At 33.7% G+C, this 24,036-nt stretch overlaps 3 protein-coding genes across 7 annotated transcripts; 2 read left to right on the top strand and 1 right to left on the bottom strand.

Moving 5' to 3' along the window:
* Window positions 1–2,483: 2,483 nt before the first annotated feature.
* On the top strand, window positions 2,484–5,279 carry LOC131620774 (serine carboxypeptidase-like 42). Of its 2 annotated transcripts, none has more exons than XR_009289280.1 (10): window positions 2,484–2,820; window positions 3,124–3,231; window positions 3,463–3,555; window positions 3,662–3,754; window positions 3,865–3,950; window positions 4,078–4,356; window positions 4,445–4,578; window positions 4,661–4,753; window positions 4,875–4,960; window positions 5,111–5,279. XR_009289280.1 is itself a non-coding variant. In XM_058891932.1 (10 exons), the coding sequence occupies exons 1-10, from the start codon at window positions 2,574–2,576 to the stop codon at window positions 5,273–5,275; spliced, it is 1,416 nt and encodes a 471-aa protein (XP_058747915.1). In that variant the 5' UTR covers window positions 2,487–2,573; the 3' UTR covers window positions 5,276–5,279. The 2 variants fall into 2 exon arrangements, 1 of the variants encoding a protein (XP_058747915.1); XM_058891932.1 differs by having other exon boundaries at window positions 2,487–2,820; window positions 4,843–4,960.
* A 1,601-nt stretch (window positions 5,280–6,880) lies between these two features.
* On the bottom strand, window positions 6,881–9,987 carry LOC131620775 (uncharacterized). The gene is made up of 6 exons (XM_058891933.1): window positions 9,824–9,987; window positions 9,691–9,717; window positions 9,554–9,616; window positions 7,355–7,433; window positions 7,228–7,273; window positions 6,881–7,138 (listed from the first exon to the last, which is right to left on the bottom strand). Exons 1-6 carry the CDS (start codon window positions 9,863–9,865, stop codon window positions 7,129–7,131), a joined length of 267 nt encoding a protein of 88 aa, XP_058747916.1. The 5' UTR covers window positions 9,866–9,987; the 3' UTR covers window positions 6,881–7,128.
* Window positions 9,988–14,268: 4,281 nt separating this feature from the next.
* LOC131620771 (APO protein 3, mitochondrial) lies at window positions 14,269–17,006 on the top strand. Of its 4 annotated transcripts, XR_009289279.1 has the most exons (4): window positions 14,269–14,739; window positions 15,135–16,150; window positions 16,318–16,435; window positions 16,551–17,003. XR_009289279.1 is itself a non-coding variant. In XM_058891930.1 (2 exons), the coding sequence occupies exons 1-2, from the start codon at window positions 14,351–14,353 to the stop codon at window positions 16,030–16,032; spliced, it is 1,287 nt and encodes a 428-aa protein (XP_058747913.1). In that variant the 5' UTR covers window positions 14,269–14,350; the 3' UTR covers window positions 16,033–17,006. The 4 variants fall into 4 exon arrangements, 1 of the variants encoding a protein (XP_058747913.1); XR_009289278.1 differs by having other exon boundaries at window positions 16,318–17,005; XR_009289277.1 differs by having other exon boundaries at window positions 15,135–16,435; window positions 16,551–17,005.
* Window positions 17,007–24,036: the final 7,030 nt, after the last annotated feature.

The following is a 24,036-nucleotide window of genomic DNA, read 5'->3' as shown; positions in this document are numbered from 1 at the left end:
CACTTTCACCTAACTCAACATTGTCGCCCCACCATTGCATAACATTAATAACAACAACATCAACATACATAACATTGTTAACAATAATATCACTCAACAATAACTGCAGTTTGCACATTTTCTTCATCAGGATCTTCAGTTTTCCACTCATCATCTGAATGAATATCTTAAAATGAAACCACAACACTCTTTCCTTTTCCTTTTCTACTTTTCAACTTCAAATTGCATATCGCATAAACCAAATTATTTATCTTTTCATGCAACATATTTTTTTCTTTGAATGAAATTGCAAAGTAAATATTAATTCAACCCAATGTCTTTAAAACAATAAAAAAAATAAAGTCTATAAACAAACAAATAACAATTAATCCAAATTCCATTCAAAACCATAGGAGCTACAAGTTAAGTTTTGGACACGAATTGTAAACCTCTTTAATTCTATAGTCATATCCCCATAGAAATCTCATACTAGAGACTTGGAGAGAGAGAGAGAGAGAGAGAGAGAGAGAGAGAGAGAGAGAGAGAGAGAGAGAGAGAGAGAGAGAGAGAGAGAGAGAGAGAGAGAGAGAGAGAGAGAGAGAGACTTCCTAATTCTTCTACAACCAAAACAAAATAAGGATTTTTAAAAAAATTAAAATAAAATCTTTTTGGGAAATTTGGACCTTTAATAGTTTAAAAAAACAAAAAAAAAATGTATAGACCCGTAAACTTATGATAGACTCGCGAGTCTATACGAGTTTGTGCGAGTCTACCCGAGTCTACTCGAGTCTATAAAAAATGATTCTATGTGCGAGTCTACTCGTTTATGCTTCTTAGACTCGTAAACTCGTACGAGTTTACGGGTCTACCCGCGAGTTTGACAGCCGTCATTTTCTGTTGGTTCTGGAATTGGTTCCAAATCAGGATCTAAGACATATTGAATTTTCAGGGCAGTCAAGAGAAATGTCATTTTGTCTTGTCAGTGGGTGTAGTTTGTTCCATCAAAACGGTCCAACTTAACAAGGTCCTGGTTCATCAGTTTGATGCTTGAGACAAAAGCGTCAGTGGCCATGATTTGAGATACTATAAGACTGTTAGATAACGCTTCGAAATTGAATGGATTCAGGCTTAAACCGTGAACGAAACATTTTCTTATAGTATTTCAAACACTCTCGAATGTCTTAGAGTTTTGATGTAGGAATACCCAGAATAATTCAGCCTTCTCGAGTTTGCACAAGACGGATGAAAACTTAAATACAGCCTGGAATTTATTCTAGAGGATATGCATTTTTTGTTGTGAATTTCTGAATTCGGAATGATGTATTTATAGGTCTCATTAGTATTGTTTCACAAGGTAACGACCCTTGGTGAAACAATTCTTTTTTTACCAAAAGTTACAATGTTTAGCCTACTGCAACATTTACCAAAAGTTACATATTTTCATTTTGCAACCGTTCATGAAGTGTTGCCACTTTTTGAATTCAAAATTCAAAACATAAGTAATGACCAAAATAAGAGCAAATAGCCCGATTTCACAATGTAATTTATTTTAGTACATGCAAAACTGCAACCAAAAACTCTTGTAACAATGTTAAATTATTTGATTAAATTTGTAAAATATTTTTTAAAAAATAGTAATTGAATTAATATATATATATATATATATATATAACATATATTTTATTGATTTTTACAATTTAAATAATATAAAAATTATAAAATTAAAAGAATAAATAATAAATTATAAAGTAGTTTCGTAACTAAGAGAATCTCCAATGGTGGTATTTTTCAATGAGTTCTCCAACTAGACATCAATATAATAATTAAATATTGAATCAAAATGTCATGTCATAGTAGAGTTGCATTGTAATGCAACTAGTAAAAAATTGTGGTACCCAATCAAATTAATTTATGAGGTAAAGTTGTGGGACCCATTTGAATTACACTAATAAAATAAATATTAAATAAATTATTTTGAGATGATATGGCTGGTGGGACCCATAAAGAACTCAAAAATGGGTTGCACCATTGGAGATGGTCTAAATGAATCCTTTTTAAACATTTTTTTTTAATTTTATTTAAAAAAATACTTACTTTTAAAATTCATTAAATAAAACATGTATGTGCACACTATATAAATCAAATACATTATTGATTCAATTCCTTTAAAAAATAATTATTTTTTCTTATAGATAAGATCAGAGAATCCTTTATAAACTGGCCTATATTCAGATGTGATTCTAACCTTTGAATTGGAATTGAGAGCAGAAGGAAAAAAATAGAAGAGGATCCATTCACAACAAAAAATGCCATCCATAAATTAAACAAAGTCTAAAGGAAAATGACAGACACTTCAAGCGTGGCGACTAAACACATGGTAATAAAGAAAGTAAACAATCATGATGTCCATGTCAAAACAAATTTAGTTAATATTTAAAATACTACAAACTAACTTCCAAATTCATTCTCATTGACTATTGACCATAAAATGATATTTTATTTATTACTTTATCCAACATTAACATTTATTATTTCAAATCTGGTACCTTTAGATAGATAGAGTGTGAGAATCTTGTGAGGGAATAACAACAACAATGAGAAAGTGTTGGTTGGTTAGTGCATTGATAGTTGTGATCTATGGAACTTTACTGGAAACAGAAGGTTACCGTTACCCTATTGAGGATCTTGTTGTGAAGCTTCCTGGACAACCTGAAGTTGAATTCAGTCAATATGCTGGTTATGTTGATATTGATGTAAAACATGGAAGAAGTCTCTTCTACTATTTTGTTGAAGCTGACCATGAACCTAACAAAAAACCTCTCACTCTTTGGCTCAATGGAGGTAATAATAATAATAATACTTTTTTTTTTGGTTTTTGTGGTTTTGATTTTCACATGTTTGTTTTTGTGAAAAGAATATGTTGTTTGTTGTCATTGATTTGTCCTTGTGTTGTGTTGTCTTGTCCCTACCTATTTAGGTTTTGTTGCTGTTTTTTTTATTGACAAGAACAGAATCTAAGGTTAAGAATGTTGAATGAATCTGGCTACTTTATGTAAAAGATGCTATACTTTTTCAACTTTTATATATTTGTTACAATGTTTATATTAAATTCGAATCAAATAGTATCTTTGTTAATTTTTTTAGGTCCGGGATGTTCTTCTATTGGAGGAGGTGCTTTTACTGAATTGGGTCCGTTTTATCCGACCGGCGATGGACGCGGTTTACGCAAGAATTCAATGTCTTGGAATAGAGGTATATGAGTTTGTGTTTTGATATTGGAGAGTAATTTGGGTGGTACAATAATGCCTTTGAAAAAAGACGTGTTCTGTGACACCAATATTTGTGATTACGTTCAATTTATTTATTTTTTTAAATTATTACCGATTTCGACGTGTTAATGTTGGTGTCGTGTCTGGTGTGTGTACTTCATAGGTTGTACATTGGTTCTTGATTATATAATATGTGTGTTTTCCTTTATCATAGCTTCAAATCTCCTCTTTTTGGAGTCCCCCGCTGGAGTTGGTTGGTCATACTCGAATACAACTTCCGATTATAACATCGGTGACGCTTCCACAGGTATTGAATCGAACTTTGTGTGAACATATTTATGTAGTTATTATTATCTATGCGGTTTTTCGGTTTTACTAGATATGGACATGATTCTTTAATTTGTTTATGGCAGCCAATGATGCGCTTTTGTTCTTGCTTAAATGGTTAGAGAAGTTTCCTACCTACAAATCAAGAGATTTGTTTCTTACCGGAGAAAGCTATGCAGGTTCAACAAACACAATAATCAGATTTCAGTTATAATAACTAGTTTATCAGTTTTGAAATACGCAGAAGTTGGTCTTGTGCTACAAAATATTCTATTTTAATGTTGTTCAGGACATTACATACCTCAGTTAGCGAACGCTATTCTTGATTATAATGCTCGTTCAACCGGATACAAATTTAACTTGAAAGGAGTTGCTGTAAGATCCCATTCATATGATCCCTTTTGTTAATTTGCATGTACTTTTGGTTATTGATGAACAAATTTTGGAAGCTAACTAAAGTAATCTAAGCTTCTTTTTTTTTTTTTTTTCTGGAATTTTTTAGATTGGAAACCCACTTTTGAATCTAGATCGTGACGCACCAGCAATGTATGATTACTTCTGGTCGCACGGAATGATTTCTGATGAACTTGTTCTTGCCATTACGAAAGAATGCGATTTTGATGATTATACCTTTGCATCTCCGAATAATATATCTGAGTCATGCAACAATGCCATAAGTGATGCTAGCAAAATTGTCAGCGATTATATAAACAACTATGATGTGCTTCTCGATGTTTGTTACCCGGCCATAGTTGAACAAGAACTAAGATTGAAAAAGATGGTACTTTTTAGCCTCTTCTGTTTTTTTCTAATACTTGTAACTTTGGATAAATGTATAACAGAATTATTCGGTTATTTTGTTAATGCAGGCTACTAAAATTAGTTTAGGTGTAGATGTCTGCATGAGTTATGAAAGTAGTTTCTACTTCAACCTTCCAGAGGTTCAAAAGGCTCTCCATGCTAACCGTACCAATCTTCCGTATCCATGGTCGATGTGCAGTCGGTAAGTATAAATTATATAATACATACTTTGACATAACTATTACCGATCAAATGTCTGACATGCACTTTTTTCTTCATTGCAGTGTTTTAAATTACAGCCATACAGATCCTAACACTAATATGCTTCCAACTCTCAAACGGATTGTTCAAAACCATATTCCAGTATGGGTTTTCAGGTGATTAATTTCAACAACCGAGACTTGTTGCCTATTTAATTTATACATTTTGGTAGTAGTTATGTGTTTATGTGAAATTGTTATGATAGTGGAGATCAAGATTCTGTTATGCCATTACTAGGTTCTCGAACACTGATTCGTGAACTAGCTCATGACCTGAAATTCAAGATTACAGTCCCATACGGAGCTTGGTTCCACAAAGGCCAGGTACTTTTTAATTTATTTTTCGCTATTTAGCATGCTATAGCATTATAGCGTAACAAAATTTGAACAAACAGATATTTTACACCGTCTGCGATTTGCAACATTGGTTTTAATGAGTAAGACTTGATTCATGGCATGTATATTTATGTGTAGGTTGGAGGTTGGGTAACCGAATACGGAAACTTGTTGACTTTCGCTACTGTAAGAGGAGCAGCGCACATGGTACCATATGCACAACCTTCTAGAGCACTGCATCTATTCAGTTCCTTTGTGAATGGTAGGAGATTGCCAAACACAACTCGGCCTTCAATCGATTAATGCGTTATAATTCAACCAAAAATGGGATGATGAGTCTGCCAACTATATATATATAATAACATGTGGAAATAGCAGACTCTATATCGTCCATTTGAGGAGTGTTTTATTTCTAGGCCATTCCATTAGCAATTTGTATGGAAAAGATTTTATATAGAACAAGTGGGAAAAGAAATGAAATGATTCCTTTCTTTTTCAATTATGAGTCTATTGATTCTCTCTTGCCTTAGGTTTGCGACTGTCTAGACTGTTGTGCTTTACTAAAATGTTCGTAACAATCTCGTATAATAACACAGTCAACACTTTGATTGTTGGATCAAGATCTGACAGTTAAGATATCATTGTAGATTTTAAAATCAAAATATCGACTGTGCCATCTCCATTAAAATCTAAGCTAATTGATTTTGATCCAACAACTATGAATACAAATCTGCACTAAATTGTAATTTCTTAGGTTTATATATACTTGGCCAATCCTTTCAGTGAAACATTTTCTCTGTCAAAGAATGAATGCATATATAAAAGCCAAGAGTCAATGAATGCACATATAATATTTGTTTCATATCCAAAACATAACTTACTAAATCAAATATATTCATATGTAAGCACATCAATCTTCCCAACATCCTGAAGGCGGACTTATTGATGAAGCATATTCCAACATTTTTCTGCAGTCAGAGGAGCAACCTCTCTTTTGGCTTCCATGAGCCCATCTTTATCAGAATGTTCTTCAGGGTCGGTCATTTTCGCAATGAAAGTAACCTTCTTTTCAAGAGTTATCAATTGAGTTTCTGCCAAATTTCGTTGTTTAGAACAAATAGTAGTCACTACCGCAAGCCTGGGCTCCTTTCTTCATCAAGAAATTGAATTTGATCCCTCTAATACCTTCTGATGCATTATGATTCTTTGTAGCCATGTCCAAGTCATCATGGAACCGTTTCAATTTCGCTTCACTTTCTTTCGAACCTTGTTCAGTCTAGCCTGTGCGTGTAGGGTTTTTTCGATATAATCTCACACTTCCATATTAGCATGTACCTGTTCGCCAGACAACTCCTCCCTTGCTGATTAACATGCATCCAACGTTAGAGAATAACAAGTCAAATAAATAACCTACAAAGCTCACAATCTTGTTCCCGTATACATGAGTCTTCTCTGTGGAAGCTCAGAATCTTGTTCGCCGGATACATGAGCCTTCATTTTGGTGCTCTGGAAATGGTAAATGAAATCCATTTGGTAATGGAAGTATGAAACAATCTAGACTTCAAGAGACTTTTTTTGCTAATGAAAGTTTCAACTTTTTTTGTTACATTCCTTATAATTCATTGTATATAGTAATTATTAATATACAAATTTTGTTCATTTTATATTTTTTGAATTCTATATCTATCCTCTAACAAATATTAGAAAGGAGGGTTTAAAATGGACACGTTTACATACATGAATAAAATTATGTAAAAATATTGACATAAAGCAAAAGTTGTGTTATTGGTGGCACAAGCATGTCAGCTATAACACAAGAGGTTTGGACAATTATTTATCAGGAGCTTGAAGGCTTAGATGAACAATTGTTTTGATTCGTCTTCCAAATACTTGAGCAACAACAAAATATATTTAGAATGTCCATTAACGACTAATTCACTATGATGATGATAATTGAAAGTTACAATATCTGCGGTACTGTTGGTTTTGAAATCTGGCTGGACATTAATACAGGCAACAAGGAGGCAAAACTAAGAGGAACAGCCAACATTACATTTTCATACAGCATAGTCAACATGTTGACAGGAGAAATATTCATTAAACTGAAAATGGTAAATATAAAATCAGCCTTCTTGTTGGATGGATATATGTGCTCATCATTTCCCCCTGAAATTTGTAAGAGCAAATTATATCACTTAAATTTAGGAGATGAAAACCAGAGAAATAGATAAAAATGTGATTTAAATTTCACTTACGTGTTCATCATTAAAGTGATGTTGTCTCCTTTAAGAAGGATCCTCCCTAATCAAAACAATGGCATCATTAGAAAATGCACTAGTGGCTAAGACATATAGAAGAAAAAATTGAAGAGCTTATCTTTACCTAATGTCTTTCTGCTCTTCTTCTTCACGTTTACTTCTTCGGCGTCATCCAAAACCAAATTCATGTACTCATCGAAACCCTGTTTAAAACAAAAAATGAAATCACAAGATCTTCAACCATCTGCTCAAATACCCAATTTTCTAATTAGGACGTGCTGTCTACGCTAACAAAAACAATAATCAAGCCTTTTCCACTAAAAACCGAGCTCATGAACCAAAAGGCCTGAAGTGTTAAAGGAGACAAAGAGGTTTCAAATCCAAAGTTCTTGTTAGTACGGATGTGGCTAAGATGAATGTAGATAGTAAAAATAAATAAAGACAAGTGCCATATCCTATTTCTTAGAGATGTCAATAATGGAATAACTGCAACACATTCATGTATCATATATTATAAGAGTGGAACTTTTAATCTAATTTTCTGCATTGGTTCGAAATATAATTTTTCTTTCAAGTTAGTGTTAAAGCTAGTCATAGACAACAATAGTTATGCATCCATACAAAGGTTGATGCTAATTCTGGATCATCTCTTTCAAAGGTTTACATCTACACTAACCCCTACCACATCAAGAAACAAGACAACTGATCCCAAAAACTAACTAATTCAGGGTATATTCAGATCGCTTCAATTCAATTGAACAGGACAAGTTTCGTTAATGGTTTCAGTCTTGGAATATAGACAACAAATCCCAAATTTACGATCCCGGGTAGGCAAACCTGGTTGTCCTGATCTAATCAGAACAGACTAACTAAAACAGTCAATCCACAGCCTGGCAATTCAATTGAATGGGACAAGTTTCTTTAATGGTTCAGTCTTGGATATAGTCAACCAATCCCAAATATTAATATATGATCCCGGGTAGGCATACCTGGTTGTCTGATCTAAGTAGAACAGACTAACTAAAACAGCCAACCCACAACCTAGCAATTCGATTGAATGGGACAAGTGTCTTTAATGGTTTCGGTCTTGGATATAGCCAACCAATCCCAAATATATGATCCCGGGTAGGCATACCTGGTTGTCCTGATCTAATTAGAACAGACTAACTAAAACAGCCAATCCACAACCTAGCATCAGAATTCAAAATTGACGTACAAATTCATAAACCACAAAATAGGTTCACTAACTAGTACACAAAAAGACATTAAATGTTCCAAATTGATAAGATACAAGGTTCAAAACTAGTAGAGACTGAAGAACTGAGGGACTGGATTCCCTGTGTTAGAAACAAATTCAAATTAGTGGATCTAATCTAAGTTTTAATTAGATCACGACATGATCATGAGACTGATTTATCTATCTCATACTTGTCCAGAGATATCTTTTGCAGTAAGCTTGTTAATGAGAATTCATTGACAGGAACCTTGTGAGAAACAGAATGTGGTGGCTAGGAGCACTGCTCGAGGAGAATTTGAATGGAAGGACAATGGAACATGTGAAATTATATGGAATGAAAGTCTACCATAAACAATGTGTTGGCAAGTCTACACCTATGAAAATCTACTTGTGAGAACAAATAAAAAAAACCTCCTAAGCTCACAATCTTGTTCCTCGTGACAGAATATAACTCCTCGTCTAAAAGCAAAAATACATCTTTTTGTTTGTGAAAATAGAGAAATCTCCACAGAAAAAGAGGTTACCACCTGAGAAAGGGAAAGAAAAACTAGAACAAAACTGAAACAAAGTAGACGGTTTCAATTGTTAACTAGTTAGCTAGAAATCTGCTGCTGGAAATGACTTGCAAAGAAAGGAGAAAAAGCAATTGGAGAATAGAAACTGCAGGGGAGACTACCAGACGCCGACACCTCTGAAAAAATGTGTGTCAGTGCTTGTGATTACGTTTAATTTTTTCAAATTTTTTCAAATTATTACCGGTGTCAACATGTCAGTGTCATGTTTCCGGTGTCCGTGCTTCATAGGCTGCAAGCGCCACATGTCTCAACTCAAGGTCTTAAGGAGTGCCCTTCAAAGGCTAGAATTTATTGACTTTTAAACAGTTTAACAATGGGAGCAAAAACAGGTTTATTTTTCCAAGTTTATACACAAAAATTTTAAGCTACTACTACAATTTGGAACATTGGCCAATATGAAACGAAATGTCGGATTCATTCATAGCATTACTAAAACCCTAACCACATAATTCTACGCACTAAAGAAGATACCGCATAAAAAAAAAAAACAAGGCTTGAAACTAAAACTCACAATGATTCTTCCTTCAATCCTCAAATCCTTTTGTTCAAAGAGCCAAATCTGAATACGTGCTTTCTGCAAAAATCAAATCCGAAATCAGATTACAAATTTTTTTAACGTAATTAAACCGAAATGAATGCGAGACTTACGCTTTGAAGAAACCTGAAGATCAAGTTCTGAGAAAAAACGAAAAAAAACGAAGGTTTAATTAAGTTGTTAATGACAAAGCATAGTGAAATTATAGTGAAATTGAGAGAGAAAGAGTGTGTTGAGAACGCATACAATGGGTTGGGTCATAACCCTCTGAACTTTGGTGCTCGCCATGGCAGCTTGGTGGTAGAGACGAAATGAGCTGTTGCGATTCGAAGAGACACCGATGAACTGAACCCTAGAAAATGAGCAACCGCCTCAGTGCTCACTCGCTGAAAGGGTTTTAGACGCCGTAACATATATATACTCAATTAGTATTCTGAATGATTTTAAATATATATTAATAATTAAAAAGTTTTGTAATATTCAATTAATTTGTTAAAATTTAAATAACAAGTGCAAACCATTTTGATTCCTCATAAAAATTATAGAATTCAAATTAATCTTTCGAAAAAAACTGATGTAATCTCTTATAAAATTTAACCGAAATATATTAGTCTTTTTGTTAATATTTTTTAAACTAATTTTTTTCTACATTTAAACCATGATTGGATTTCTAAATTGGATTTTATTTTTTATGACCTTTAAGTCACATCACACACATTTATCACTAAGTCAATGTACATCAGTGACAAATAATTCTCAAGATTCATAGTAATATTAAACAATTCTGAATTTAAAATAAAAAATATAAAACATGTAACCGTGAGTCACAAACCCAAGTCCCTTCAAATTAAACGATAGTCACTTTATTGCAAATATGAAAAGTAATCTAAGAGGAGGGTAAATTTTTCTTGATTGGTGAATTTTTCTTGATATGAATGTTAACAATTAGGGGTGTTCGCGGTGCAGTTTGTGTGGTTTTAACGTAAAAAATCATCTGAACCGCAAGAAGAAAAAGTGTGGTTCGGTTTGGTTCAGTTAGCTTTTAGAAATAAAATTGAACCAAATCAAACCAATGCGGTTTGGATTGGTTTGGTTAGTTCATTTTTTTTACAAAGATTTATTGAATCATACATACACATATTGATGAGAACATAACTTTGGATTTAGTCACTAATGCGTTATCAAATAACAAGAAAGTTATCATATTTGGATAACAACTTTCCATCTAATATACAAAAATAATATTAGATAAAAATGGAATAAAAAACATAAAATAATAGTATAAAATAATATCACAAACTAAGGTATAAAATAATAAAAATGTGATATGTATTTGGAAAAGAAGATGAGAAGAAGGTGCAATACCGCCAGGAGAGAGTTGAGAAGACTTAAATTGAAACCTTAAATATGATGAAGAGAAAATCATTCGTAATCGTAAGACTAAGGCATAATAGGTTTGAGTTTGGGTTGGATATAAGTTAATTGAAGCTTAGGGGGTTGTAACATAATGCGGTTTGGTTCGGTTTGGTTCGGTTTGTAAAATACAAACCGCAAACCGAACCGTGTGGTTTGTTAAAAAATGGCCCAAACACATCCGAACCAAATGCGGTTTTTTGCCGTTTCAGTTTGGTTTGGTTCGGTTTTGCGGTTCTCTATTAGGCCGGTTTGGTTTTGAACACCCCTATTACCAATATTGTTCTTTTTTTTTCTGTAACTATTATGAATGTTCAAGCACTGAAAATAAAACTAGAAAAATCAAGAACACCATTATATATCCTGCCTCCCCTTTCCAAACAAGGGTACTCTATTATCCTCACACCGTTTAAAAGATTTCACTATGTCAGATATGTTACAGTCAATCCAATTAACTCTCTAAACTATTTAACACAATCACAAAAACATACCACCTTTTAATTTTACAACACACACAAGAGAAAGTACACCATTTTCACTTGAATTCAATGATAATGATCACTTACTTACACTTAGTGAACAAAACAAAAATTGAATAATATATTTGTACGAAGTTGCGGGATTTGTATCAAACTCTATCCATAAAATGATCTTTTCTTCCAATGATCAATTCAAATAAATGTAAGTTAGATTGCTCAGAAGATTTTCTAGAATATGATGTGAAAGTTATGCAGAAAAAGTTTCACTTAAAATTTTTAATGATGAATATTTAACTTAATAATTTAGTATATACAATTTTGTTAAAACTAACGATATATTTGTTTTTAAAATGACAAGTTACTTGTTAAATAAGACAAATCATCGTATATAAATTATTATTGAACTTTGTAGATAAAAATGTAAATTAAAAGGTCCTAGGTTTAATATAACTAAAAATCATGATAATTATCTTTCACTAATATAATATTTATTGGCATAGTGGTAAAGACATGTGATCTGTCTTAACTGTCTTGGGTTCAATTCTTTCGGCTTTTTTTAAATTTATAAATTTGAATTGTTTAAAAATAAATTTAGTATTTAAAAATAAAAAATAAATCCAAGCAGTCGATTCACGGTTTAAAAGTAGGAAAAAACTGGTTTGAGAAAATATTAACAGATTGATTAATATGACCCGGTTAAATTTTGTAAGCGGCCGGTGATACACTTATGCAGTCAAATAAATCCAAGCAGTCGATTCACACTTTAAAAGTAGAAAAAAACCAGTTTGAAAAAATATTAACAAATGGATTAATATGACCCGGTTAAGTTTTGTAAGGAATTAAATCGGGTCCTTTTTTGTGAGAGATTAATTTGGGATTTGTAGTTTTCAAGGGCGGTGATACACTTGAGCAGTCTGGTCCAAATGGCCTCTAAACATAAAGGGCCTCCAAATAATCTACAATATAAGAAAATAAACTGTTATGGAAAAACCATTTTGCCATACTTTTCTCACAACTTGCCACATGGATGCTATTAAAAAGTTCCATTTCAATTGGTACCGCCTTTCATTTTTGACCAATTATTATATTATTAAAGAATTTTATCACTTTTGTTATCTTTCTCTCTCTCTCTCTCTCACACATATTCCACTTCATTTTTTCTCTCTTTTTTTTCTCTTCCATTCGACGATCTCTCTTTCTCTGAGTTCTCATATTTTTCTCAAATCCCTAACCCTAAATCTTCTTATGTCTTCTCCTTCTACACGTTTGCTGATTATATCGTGATGTTGATTCTGAATCGTTAATGATTGTTGCTGAGGGTTACGGTCGTGAAAATTGATGATGAAGTTGGTGACGCTGAAAGTCACAGCAAATCGGTGAGATCTTTCTTTGTTTTTCGTATTTTGAGTTCTATAATCTCTATTATTCTCTCAATATTTTCTGAAGGGTTTGTGTAAAAAATGAGAAAGATGATGATGAAATAGGGTTTCATGAACGTTAGTGTTGTATCAGGTTTACTGAATATGAACTGCGTTCTTTTTCTTTCTTCTCATTGTTTTTAGAAAATTTGTATAGATGAGGATGATGATGATGATGGAATTTTAGGGTTTTGGTTCTATATTATGCGGCTGTGTTTTACAGATGGTGAACAATAGTCTCCTCTTTGGGAACTGTGCATTGAATCTTTTTATATGGACAAATTTAGGGTTTTCTGTTACTGTTAGCAGGCCTGAGGAAATTATGTATTGGGCTTTACTAATGTTTCATTCAGATCTTGTGTGAATCGCAATCCCTTGGTACTGAACCGTAACTGTGATGTTATTATTGATTACTGCAGTGAAAAAATGTGACTCAGCTATTAACTTATTCTTTTTCTCTTTACTGTGAATCAAAGTTTATTTGTGATTTGTAGAAAAGTTTATTTGAATTTTGGGTTTTGATGGAGAAGAAAAATTGAGTTAACAAAGTTGTTTCAGAAAAAAATGTTGATTTTTAATCCTTTAATCTTAGTCGTTTAATTTATGATTGCCACATCCACATGTCATATATATATATATATATATATATATATATATATATATATATATATATATATATATATATATATATATATATATATATATATATATATATATATATATAAAAGAAACCGAAAAACTGGACATATGTATAACTGAAGAAGCAGATCCATACTCCTTTTATTATGTTTTAGCGGAGTTATCTATTAGACTATGTACAATGGGGGTGTTGAATTTTTTTTCAACTGTTGAATTCATGCAATGATATATTTAATAGCTTGTTTAATATGAGGTGGATTACTTTGTGTTGAAAGAATTCAACATGTTGAATGAATGAGAGTGGGGGCCACATACAATATTTTGCAAAATCCTATTGGTTATTGTGATTATTTGAATTTTCAGTGTGTTGTGAATGGTGGTACAGTAAGGTGTTGAATTTTATTAAACAAAACTATTGTAGTGAGTAAAAGTTGAATGTGTGTTAAATTATTAGATGGAAGAGAGAGAAGATGATGTGGAGTATAAAAAGTGAAAAAGTAGGGTGTTGAATTTGGAAATCATTGTAAATAGTCTTAGTGTATCCGATTAATAAAACACTAGAATAAAACTTTGATTTGACCTTTTAATTTTCACTGAGTCCACTCCAGATCAAATATATTTTTTAGAAAAATAAATATTTAACGACAATATAAAATATTATTAGAATAACAACCAATAAAAAACATTAATTCAATTAAAATATATTGTTAATTTTAAAAAGAATTTTTATTTGTGTATTGATTTGGACGGGAACAATCCCTGAAATAAGTTCGTTACTTCGCCGGTGCTCCGTCACTTCCATTTCTCTGTACATCGGCGGAGACATGCGTGCCACAGCCATCTCATTGCAGCAACTTTCTCTACTAAAGCGACTATCTCACCGCCTCAACTCTACCCTTTCCTTCTCATCGCTGACTTCGCCGGTTGAAGAAGAACACGACGACGGTTTCCCATACTCCGACGTTCCCAACCCTAGCCGGATAAAATCAGAGAGGAAACCATACGTGACGCCAATGAAGGTTCTGATTGCAAGGGCGAAGGCAGAGAGGGAGGCTCGAAAGGCACAACCTTGTAGAGTTCTGGAAGAATCTCCCGAAAACGGATTGCTGGTCCCGGAGCTCGTGGAAGTTGCTCATCGTGTCTATCGAGCTCGAGGGTATCTACTTTCTGGTCTGGGTCAACTCGTCCGAGTCATTCCTGTCTTGCGCTGCGAGTATGCTCTCTCTATAATCTTTGATTGTTTTCTTTTGTATTCTGAATTTGAAATTGATGATAGTCAAGAAATTAAGAGGCATTGCATAAGAAACAAATTGCACTAAAATTTGAGGATTCTTAGCTCTGTTGCACCGACACCTCTGAATTCGGACACGTCGCCGAAACTTGTGGTTACATTTAATTTGTTAGTTTTTCAAATTAGTACCAGTGTTACCGTATTAGTGTTGTGTCATGTTCGGGGTGTCTGTGCTTCATACTTAGCAGCACTTGATTTTTAAGTGGTGGATTTGTGTCTCATTAATCTGTGATTTCTACTGTTTTTGGAGTGGAAATGGAACAGGTTGCTTTGGCTTGTACTTGTTAGCTTCTCACTTATTGGTTTTGATTTATCAGGCTTTGTAACGAGGTTCACATTGGTTATGAGGGTCATGAAATTCGAACATGTACTGGACCGAAAAGTTGGCTGCAGAATGCAACTCATGTTTGGAGAAGGGGAGGTGTTCGAGACGTGTTTCGTTTTGCAAAATGCTTTCATCTCTATGACCGTGTTGGCAAACCAAGGGTTCTGCATGATGAGAGGTTTAGTGTTCCTCGTATTCCTGCCATAGTTGAACTCTGCATACAAGCGGGTCTAGACCTTGAAAAATATCCGACAAAGAGGAGGACGAAGCCTGTATATTGTATCGAAGGAAGAATTGCAGATTTTGAATCTGTTGTGGAAGATAATGAAATTGAAGGAAAATACTCTTTTGAAAATGTGGACCCTTTAATGGATTCATCATCCTCTATGTTGATGAAGCCCGTGGAGAAGATTCAAAATCTAGTGGAGAACAAAATAAGCCATTTGGATCAATTGAGTGATGAAGAAAGGAAACAATTAAGAGATTTAAGTAAACATACATTGGATTCATGGTTTGAGATGACATCAGGTGCAAAGAAGATTATGGAGAAGTATGTTGTGAATGCTTGTGGATATTGTCCCGAGGTTCAGGTTGGTCCGAAGGGGCATAAGTTGAGAATGTGCAAGGCTTCAAAGCATCAGTCTCGGAATGGTTTACATGCATGGCAAGAGGCAACATTAGATGATATTGTGAGTCCAAATTATGTCTGGCATGTTGAGGATCTGAATGGACCTGCTCTGAATAACAATTTGAAGAGATATTATGGAAAGGCTCCTGCTGTTGTGGAACTCTGTGTGCATGCCGGGGCTCCCGTTCCCGATCAATATAGGAGCATGATGAGATTAGACGTGGTTTCCCCAGGACGAGATGAAGTTGACCTTGTTGCCTGAAATGCTTTCTTTCTTCCCTTTTGAAGACGGGGCCATATACATTATTTGGAGTTCTTATAGATAAAGTAATCAACTTTTGGGTTTGATAAATCGGAACTTTGGCGTCTTGTACTAGCCTGTAATTCATCATTCACTCGTTCTGCATATATTTGTGTTAGCGTCAGAAACGACACTGCAGTTGAATAATTATTACAAGTATTGCATGTTTGTGATTACATATTGGTTTGCATTCAGCTCAAACTGCACAGTTTCTTGTGAAGTAATGTAATTTCTATTGTGAAACAGCACATAGCACCTACTCTAAACTTCAATGTGTAAAGATAAAGGTTATTGGCGCCACCAAAAGAATAAAATCCAAACTCCACCTTGCTGCAGGTCCAAATGCATTTCAAGCATACTATTGGTATAGTCTTCTCAAAAAGCTTTGTTTACTAATACTTCCTCATCTAATTGAGTGGCTGTTGAAGCTGATTTAACTCAGCACTGCTCCTAACAACTGATATATGTGATGGATTTAGAAACGAGTGCGGGGAAGAAGGTTCAACAAGGCTCTCACCTGTGAGGTGGGTAATCGATGCTGCCAAAGGACTGTTGTACGATTTATCTCACTCTTTACAAACTATAATTAAAACCTTTCTCTAGTAGCTGAAATTAGACTCCACTGGTTACAAATGTTTTTACTGAGAGAGAGGCACCTTCAGATCATCATCTTCTTTGTTGTATATTTTAATTTATTATAGAGATGACAAGGACACATAACTTTTGTGCTTTTGGTATATAGACATAGCATGTTGAACTTTTGATTGGCTCCTTTATCCCTCTTTACCAAAAAATTCTTTTATCCATGAATAATATATGTTTTTGTTGTATGCTCATTTGAAAAAAGAGTTTAATAGCTACACACAGTCAATAAACTTGTTTTAATTAGCATTCAATTTTAGTTTCATTATTTTCCAACATTATATGCAAATATGTCATTCTTCACTGTCTTCTATTGCACTTTCTTCTTCACTACTGCTGCTCTTTGTTTCATTGATCCCCTATGGAATATTAAGAGTGTTTGAAATGTAATCTTGGAGACACAACAAGAACATCAATTCTTCTATGTTTTCACCTACTTACTAATTCAGAGAAGGAAGGTAGAGATAGAGTAGAGAGTGCTAAAAATAGTGGCCAACAATCATGTAACATCTAATAAATCATGTGTCCAAACCTAATATTGGAGTTGAAATTTAAGCTTTCATATTAATAAATCCCTCCTCTTATTAATGAAACAGATAAAAAACGATATACTATCAAAATTCATGTAATTGGGAGAAAACAATGCAGTTGGCAAAAGGCAGTAAGGTTATTTAGAAGATTGTAATTGCTGATCGGGACACAACTGCAACAACTCTATTATAGGCTATTTATTTATATGGTAACGCCACATGCTCATGTTGTCGACAAACTTTACTTAGAGCTCAAAACATGAGGGAAATCAAGTAAAGGAAGACTGTGGCCCTGCTTCAAAGTGACTAAGGGGACCTTGCATGCAGCCATAACAGAGACCCAAAGATTGTATTCATCCAATCCTAACTCCTAAGGTTGTATTTTCTCCATTCTTTTGGTGTTTGTTAATGTGATGAAAACAATACAGTACTCCCCAAAAGATAGCTTTCTTTCTAGCTAAACACCCAATTGCACTTGGGAGAAGCAAATATATCGAGATCAGGTTTCATTTTCCTAGAGACCAGGTGAACAAATGGCTGTGTCGAAAGAATTAGTGTATTCAGGTGTTATGTTAGTGTTAGTAAGAATTAGAAGTGACTAGTTGTGTAACCTTGATTAATGAATAAGCCTTACCAGTGTGGGACTTATTCATAGCGTGTATACATAATTGTTTCATTGTGTTATAGTAGTGTGTATAAATAGTGTATATATTTTTCAGTGTGAATACTTTTCCATCCTCTCTAAGTTTCCCTCTTCTCTCTGCTCAAGTGTTCTGTGATTGAAAGTGTGGTTGAGGTTTGGTTCCAATTACTGTTATCTAGAGCTAGATTCTTCCCAGGGAATCGATGTTTCTTGCTTCCATCAAATGACCATTTTCCTTTTCTTTAAGTGGCCTGTGAGTGAAAGTTTGTGAGGTTTGGATCCAGCAATAATACCATTAAACTACAAAATTAGTTTCATTAACTTGAAGATAATGGTAGTATCGGATTATGGATACAAAGTGTAACTACTCTGTAGCAGATTGGGCTTTCTTCCCAAGCCACCTATGTAGAGCAGCATAGTCACACTTACATATCTATTATCTGTTTCAACTTTCATGCTTTTTCCAACTGTACAAAAGCCTATCTCGGCATCTTTCCTATTTGAATCAATGAAAAATAATTCATTTTGGAGTTCATCGCCCTTGACTCACTAGTTATTTCATATTATAAGGTGACTTAGTTGTAAACTGATTTGTTTATTTCGGTTAATTTTTATGGTAGAGAAGAAACTATTTTCTATTTTCTATAGTATTGCTTTGCAACTGATGAAGACATTATACTATCTTATATCATTGCTGACCTAGTCACAGGAAGTAACAGGTTCTTCTGTCAAAAAAAGAAAAGAAAAGGAAGTAACTGGTTCTTGCACGCTAGGGTGTCTAATTTTAAATCCATAATAATGATAACAAGTGATACTCAGATCTCTGTGGCCTCTTTCAAAATTAAGTTCAATTCAATTTTGCAGCTAACTGTTCTTGTAGAATAAATTGGCCACCAAAGAGATCACAGAATTCTTTCCCCGAATCTTTATTGCGGCATTTACATGAAAACTGTGATACTAACTTATAAATACATTATACATGTATATGTATGACCCAATGTTTTAAAAACCGGACCGGTGATTGATCCAGTCAATGCACTGGGTTAATGGATCATTGGTCGGACCGGAGGGTCATTAATTAACCCGCATGGTTATTGACCCGGCCTTATAAAAAAATATTTTAAAAATTATATATATTATATATATTATATGCATACAAAATTTAAATATATCAAATTAAACTAAAACTAATTTTTAGGTCAATAAAAAGAGGTGTAATTAATTTATTATTATAGTTTAATTGGATGTTGCAAATTTGATCCAACTTTAAAAATACATATTAATTTATACTTGGAAAAAAATAATAACAAACTAATATTCTACTTTATGAGTATATATATATAAATATAATTAATTAATTAAAATTACAAGAAAAACAAAATATCGTACCAATACTTTTTTATACATTATTATACATTTATAAAATACTATCATTATAAAATATATAAAATATATAGAATTTAGTTCCAAGTTTATTATTTAAAAAGCTAATGGCTTAGTGGTTAAATCAAAGGACTTTTGTATTGCTTGTCCTCAGTTCCAAAGTTCGATTCTTGACTTTCATAAAGTGAAAATTGTTTTTTAAACAGAGTTAGCTGACCGGTTTAATTTATATTGGACCGGTTCACCGGTTTGAACGAAAACCGGCCGGTCATACCGGTTTATAGCGGTTCCATTGCAGATCCGATCTAATGCCATGATCAACCCGGTAATGCCACTGGTTCCCGGTCGGACCGGTTCAACCGGCCGGTCCGGTCCGGGTTTTAAAACACTGGTATGACCTGTCAGAATCAAAAAAAGAAAACATGAACGTGTATGTCAAAATTTTAGGTACAAATTGCAGATGGGGTGTTCATAAATAAATACAGTGTCCGAATTTACCGCCTATGTTAGAGTTACATAAAATAAGGGACCCTTTAGCTTGATGATTAGACTTTTCGTTTGTCCCATATGTAATTTGGATAGGTGGTTCTCTGGTTATGTATGCGATCCTTAACTTTATCAGTTTTTTCAATAAAAGTTCATTGTACTTTTATGGCATAAGTAATGACTTAAAAATTGTTTTTGTGGTATGATGTTATGTAGTTAAGTTTTTGAATTCAAGTGTGAATGGTTAAGTTAAAAATCGACTAGAAAAAGGTAGAAATGTTGAATTTACAAGAGAGAACTCATATACCCATTGCATTAAGATTTTGGATGGATATATGATGTTAATGTTTCTTGGATCCTGAATGTTTAGCTCATTAACACTCCTAGTGCTCCTAATCGATTGTTGAGCTTGAAAAGAAGATGGACGACATACATGATTTTCTCTAGGATGGCATTAAACAACTCAATTAACAAGTTGGTTCAAGTATGAAAGAAATACGAGCCATGCTCCAAGCTCAAACCATTTACAGTCAAACGGGTTCTCCATGAACTTCAAGACATCCTCTACTTGAAAACCCTAAGTCTACTCTCATTTAAGGTTGAGTTTCCACGCTTCAGAAAATATGCTTGATTGGCTAACCAATTTTTATCGCTTGATGGTACTTAAGCAACTGCTATGGTCTGACTGACGATCTCCCGATCTATTAACCAATACAAAAACAATAAGATTCGATAATATATGTGGATGCTAGACCTAAATCTATCTAAAAGATTTTCATCAACCAAATGAAAATCTTTGACCTAGTAGAGAAAAGTATTTCTCAAAATCGATTCAAAACCATTAAAATATGTTCTAGTTAGCTACTTTAAAACAAACATTAAGCATAAAGATGATCATCAATATTAAAGCATAACTAGAATTACATAAAACTTTGTGATCAAGATTAAAACATGAGTATTCAGACAATTACATTTAATAAAAAACAAAAGAGAAATTAGCTACTTTTACTCACATTAGTTGTATAATGACGATCTAGAAGAAAGAGTTGGAATAACATTTTCATCGATTTCTTGGATAGTGTTGATGCCTTCAATCTTCCTTTCTCTCGCTGTGTTTCTGAGTTTTTACTGTAAAACTGTGGTAAAATGATAACCAAATTGATATTCATATGAATGACTATGATTGTTATTTATAGAGTTTAGCCGAGGCAATCTCGCTTCAGAGAGCCACCCTTAAGTCATGTTCACCTCATCCTCGTATTTCGCTCAGAGAGCCACCCTTTCTTGCATAGCGCACAAATCTTTCCTTAACTATATAGTAACTTAGCCAATAGGTCTCTAAACTGTTTTACCTCGCTTAGCAAGGTAGATGTTTTACTTAGCGAGCGTCTTTCTTCTTTGTGAAGAAACTTGGCTTTGAAGTAATCTTTGAACCACCATAGTTTGCTTAGCGGGATTTAGTCTTCGCTCGGCGAGGAATCCCTTGAAGGTTTGTCCTGTGTTTGGCTAAGTAAGCCTTTGGCTCACTTAGCGAATGCTCTGCTTTTTGGTTGGGCGAGCCCCTGAAACATTTCTAAACCAAAGTATGATTTCAAAACATGTTTTGAACAATTGTCAGTTTTTCATCAGAGTCGTGATATCAATGAATATCATTCATTTGGTTAGTGTTTCCCTCATTTTCAGACAACTCATAAACTTCAAATAAACTTTGCACTTCATATAAGTAATATCACAAAATACATAATCAGTCATGAATCACTAAGATCTCGTATTCAGCCTGTAACGTGGTCGGGCTACAATTTTTTTATTGAATTCTAATGTGCATAGTCAATAAGAGATCATTAATTCATTTTATATACTATTTGATTTCATAAAATCTCTTTCTTTTCCACTTACAACTTTCTTTCGTGATTTTTATTTTGCTTTGTTAACTTTGACATTTTTTATTCTTTTACATTGGGTATTTCATAAAATATTCTTATCGATGATGGTAGCTCGTACGACATCATGTACTCTAAGCTATTTAAAAATATGGACCTTGAAAGAGGAAATTTATGGCCTTATGAGAGATTAGATTTGCATGTGTTTAATTGTACGATGACCCGTTCTTGGTGGTACGTCGAGTTAATGATATCAATAAGAAATGAAATAGACATCTAGTCAGTGAGCTCGTAGTTCCTTGTGTCTCCTGCAAAAGTGTTTAAAAATGCATTTTTGGTAGACCCCTCACTACCACCTTGTATGTCGTAGCCTCACTGATCCACCTTAAACTCAAATTCCATAATCTTCATGGAAAGTTGGTCACTATCAATGATGATTTTAATGGGCGCTAGGAGAAAGCCTGACCTATGAGAAAGCAAGACCATGTAAATCAATGTGGCTTCCTTAATCGATCAACTCAAGAGCATGAACATCCTACCTCCTAGAAGTGGTTGATCCAATGGGAGGAAAAACATGGAGAATAAGCGGCGACTAGTACACCAGGTTATGTTCTCAAATTCATGTACAATTTTATTTTTGTATAATCAATTTTTCTTTTTCGTAAATGTAAGATGAATTCCCAATTATTATTGAAGAAATTGCAAGTTCGGAAACATTTATTTTTTGTGAATGTGTAAGGTAACAACGAGTTTAGGGTACAACGTAAGGGATTAAAACCCCAACACATGAACTCAAGGGTGTTGTCGTAATTGCCACGCGTGTGCGACCGCAACAATCAAAATCCCACAGCACAAAGTACTCACACAAGTAAATGGAAAAACCACTAAAACAACAATAACAATCCACTCCCTCTAGAAGCTAGCCACTCCAGGGGCCGCGGTGGGTTGGCCACATGTCAACCTCAGACTAGTTTTTGACATGGGTATGCTTATGTTGAAAGTCTTGGTGGAAAAAGGTATGCTTATGTTGTTGTTGATGACTTTTCAATATTCACTTGGGTGAGTTTTATCAAAGAAAAGTCATATGTTTTTGAAGTTTTCAAAGAGTTATGTCAAAAAATTCAAAGAGAGAAAGAAAATGTTATTATAAGGATTAAAAGTGGTCATGGTAAGGAGTTTGAAAATAACAAATTTTCTAAATTCTGCTCCTTTGAAGGTATTAGCCATGAATTATTTTCTCCCATCACCCCTAAGCAAAATGGAGTTGTTGAGCGCAAGAATAAGACTCTACAAGAGTCAGCTAGAGTCATGCTTCATGCTAAGTATCTGCCATATAATTTTTGGGCTGAAGCTATGAATATTGCCTATTATATTCATAATAGAGTTAGCTTAAGGAATGGTACTTCAACTACACTCTACGAGTTGTGGAAAGGAAGAAAGCCTATTGTCAAATACTTTCATGTCTTTGGATGTAAGTGTTACATCTTGGCTTATCGTGAGAAAAGAAGAAAAATGGATCCCAAGAGTGATGAAGGGATATTTATGGGTTACTCAACAAACAACAGAGCTTATAGAGTTTTTAGTTTAAGAACCAAAGTCATGATGGAATCTATAAATGTTGTGGTTGGAGACTTAATCATAGAGAGTAAACATGATGTCGAAGCAGATGTCAGAACATCTTTCCATATGAGTGATGAGCAAGAAAATATGGTGAATAATGATACTGATAATGATAGTGCGGATGTTAAGCCTGGTGAAAATCAAGTTAACAAAGGTCCATCAATCAGAATTCAGAAAGATCATCCTAAATAACTCATTATAGGAAATCTTAATGAAAGGATTACTAATAGGTTAAGAGAGATACTTTAAAATTCTTGTATTGTCTCTAAGATTGAACCTAAGAATGTGAAGGAAGCCTTAACTGATGAATTCTGGATCAATGCAATGCAAGAAGAACTGGGTCAGTTCAACAGTATTGAAGTTTAGGAGTTGGTTCCTAGGCCAAATGAAATAAATGTCATTGAAACAAAATGGGTGTACAAGAATAAATCTGATGAAAATGGAGTTGTCACCAGAAACAAGGCTAGACTTGTGGATCAAGGATATACTCAAATTGAAGGAGTAGATTTTGATGAGACTTTAGTACCAATTACTAGACTTGAATTCATCAAACTACTATTAAGAGTGGCATGCCTACTCAAGTTCAAGCTGTTTCAGATGGATGGGAATAATGCCTTTCTAAATGGGTACTTACACGAAGAAGTGTATGTTGAACAACTAAAAGGATTTATTGATCCTGCTTTTCCAAATCATGTATTCAAACTGAATAAGGCTCTTTATGAACTAAAGCAAGCACCTAGGGCTTGATACGAAAGGATGACAAAAGTTCTTGTCAACAATG

Source organism: Vicia villosa, linkage group LG7, assembly GCF_029867415.1.
Source record: "Vicia villosa cultivar HV-30 ecotype Madison, WI linkage group LG7, Vvil1.0, whole genome shotgun sequence".
NCBI lineage: Eukaryota > Viridiplantae > Streptophyta > Magnoliopsida > Fabales > Fabaceae > Vicia > Vicia villosa.
Note: the sequence above shows the minus strand (reverse complement) of the source record. Positions and strands in the feature narration are given on the sequence as shown.

Coding starts and splice junctions, on each gene's coding strand:
- LOC131620771 (XM_058891930.1), top strand. CDS start 14,351: ATGCGTGCCACAGCCATCTCATTGCAGCAACTTTCTCTACTAAAGCGA. Junction 14,740..15,134: donor ATTCCTGTCTTGCGCTGCGA/GTATGCTCTCTC, acceptor TTGATTTATCAG/GCTTTGTAACGAGGTTCACA.
- LOC131620774 (XM_058891932.1), top strand. CDS start 2,574: ATGAGAAAGTGTTGGTTGGTTAGTGCATTGATAGTTGTGATCTATGGA. Junction 3,556..3,661: donor CATCGGTGACGCTTCCACAG/GTATTGAATCGA, acceptor TGTTTATGGCAG/CCAATGATGCGCTTTTGTTC. Junction 4,357..4,444: donor AACTAAGATTGAAAAAGATG/GTACTTTTTAGC, acceptor TTGTTAATGCAG/GCTACTAAAATTAGTTTAGG.
- LOC131620775 (XM_058891933.1), bottom strand. CDS start 9,865: ATGGCGAGCACCAAAGTTCAGAGGGTTATGACCCAACCCATT. Junction 9,617..9,690: donor TCTTCAGGTTTCTTCAAAGC/GTAAGTCTCGCA, acceptor TGATTTTTGCAG/AAAGCACGTATTCAGATTTG. Junction 7,434..9,553: donor GGATTGAAGGAAGAATCATT/GTGAGTTTTAGT, acceptor TGTTTTAAACAG/GGTTTCGATGAGTACATGAA.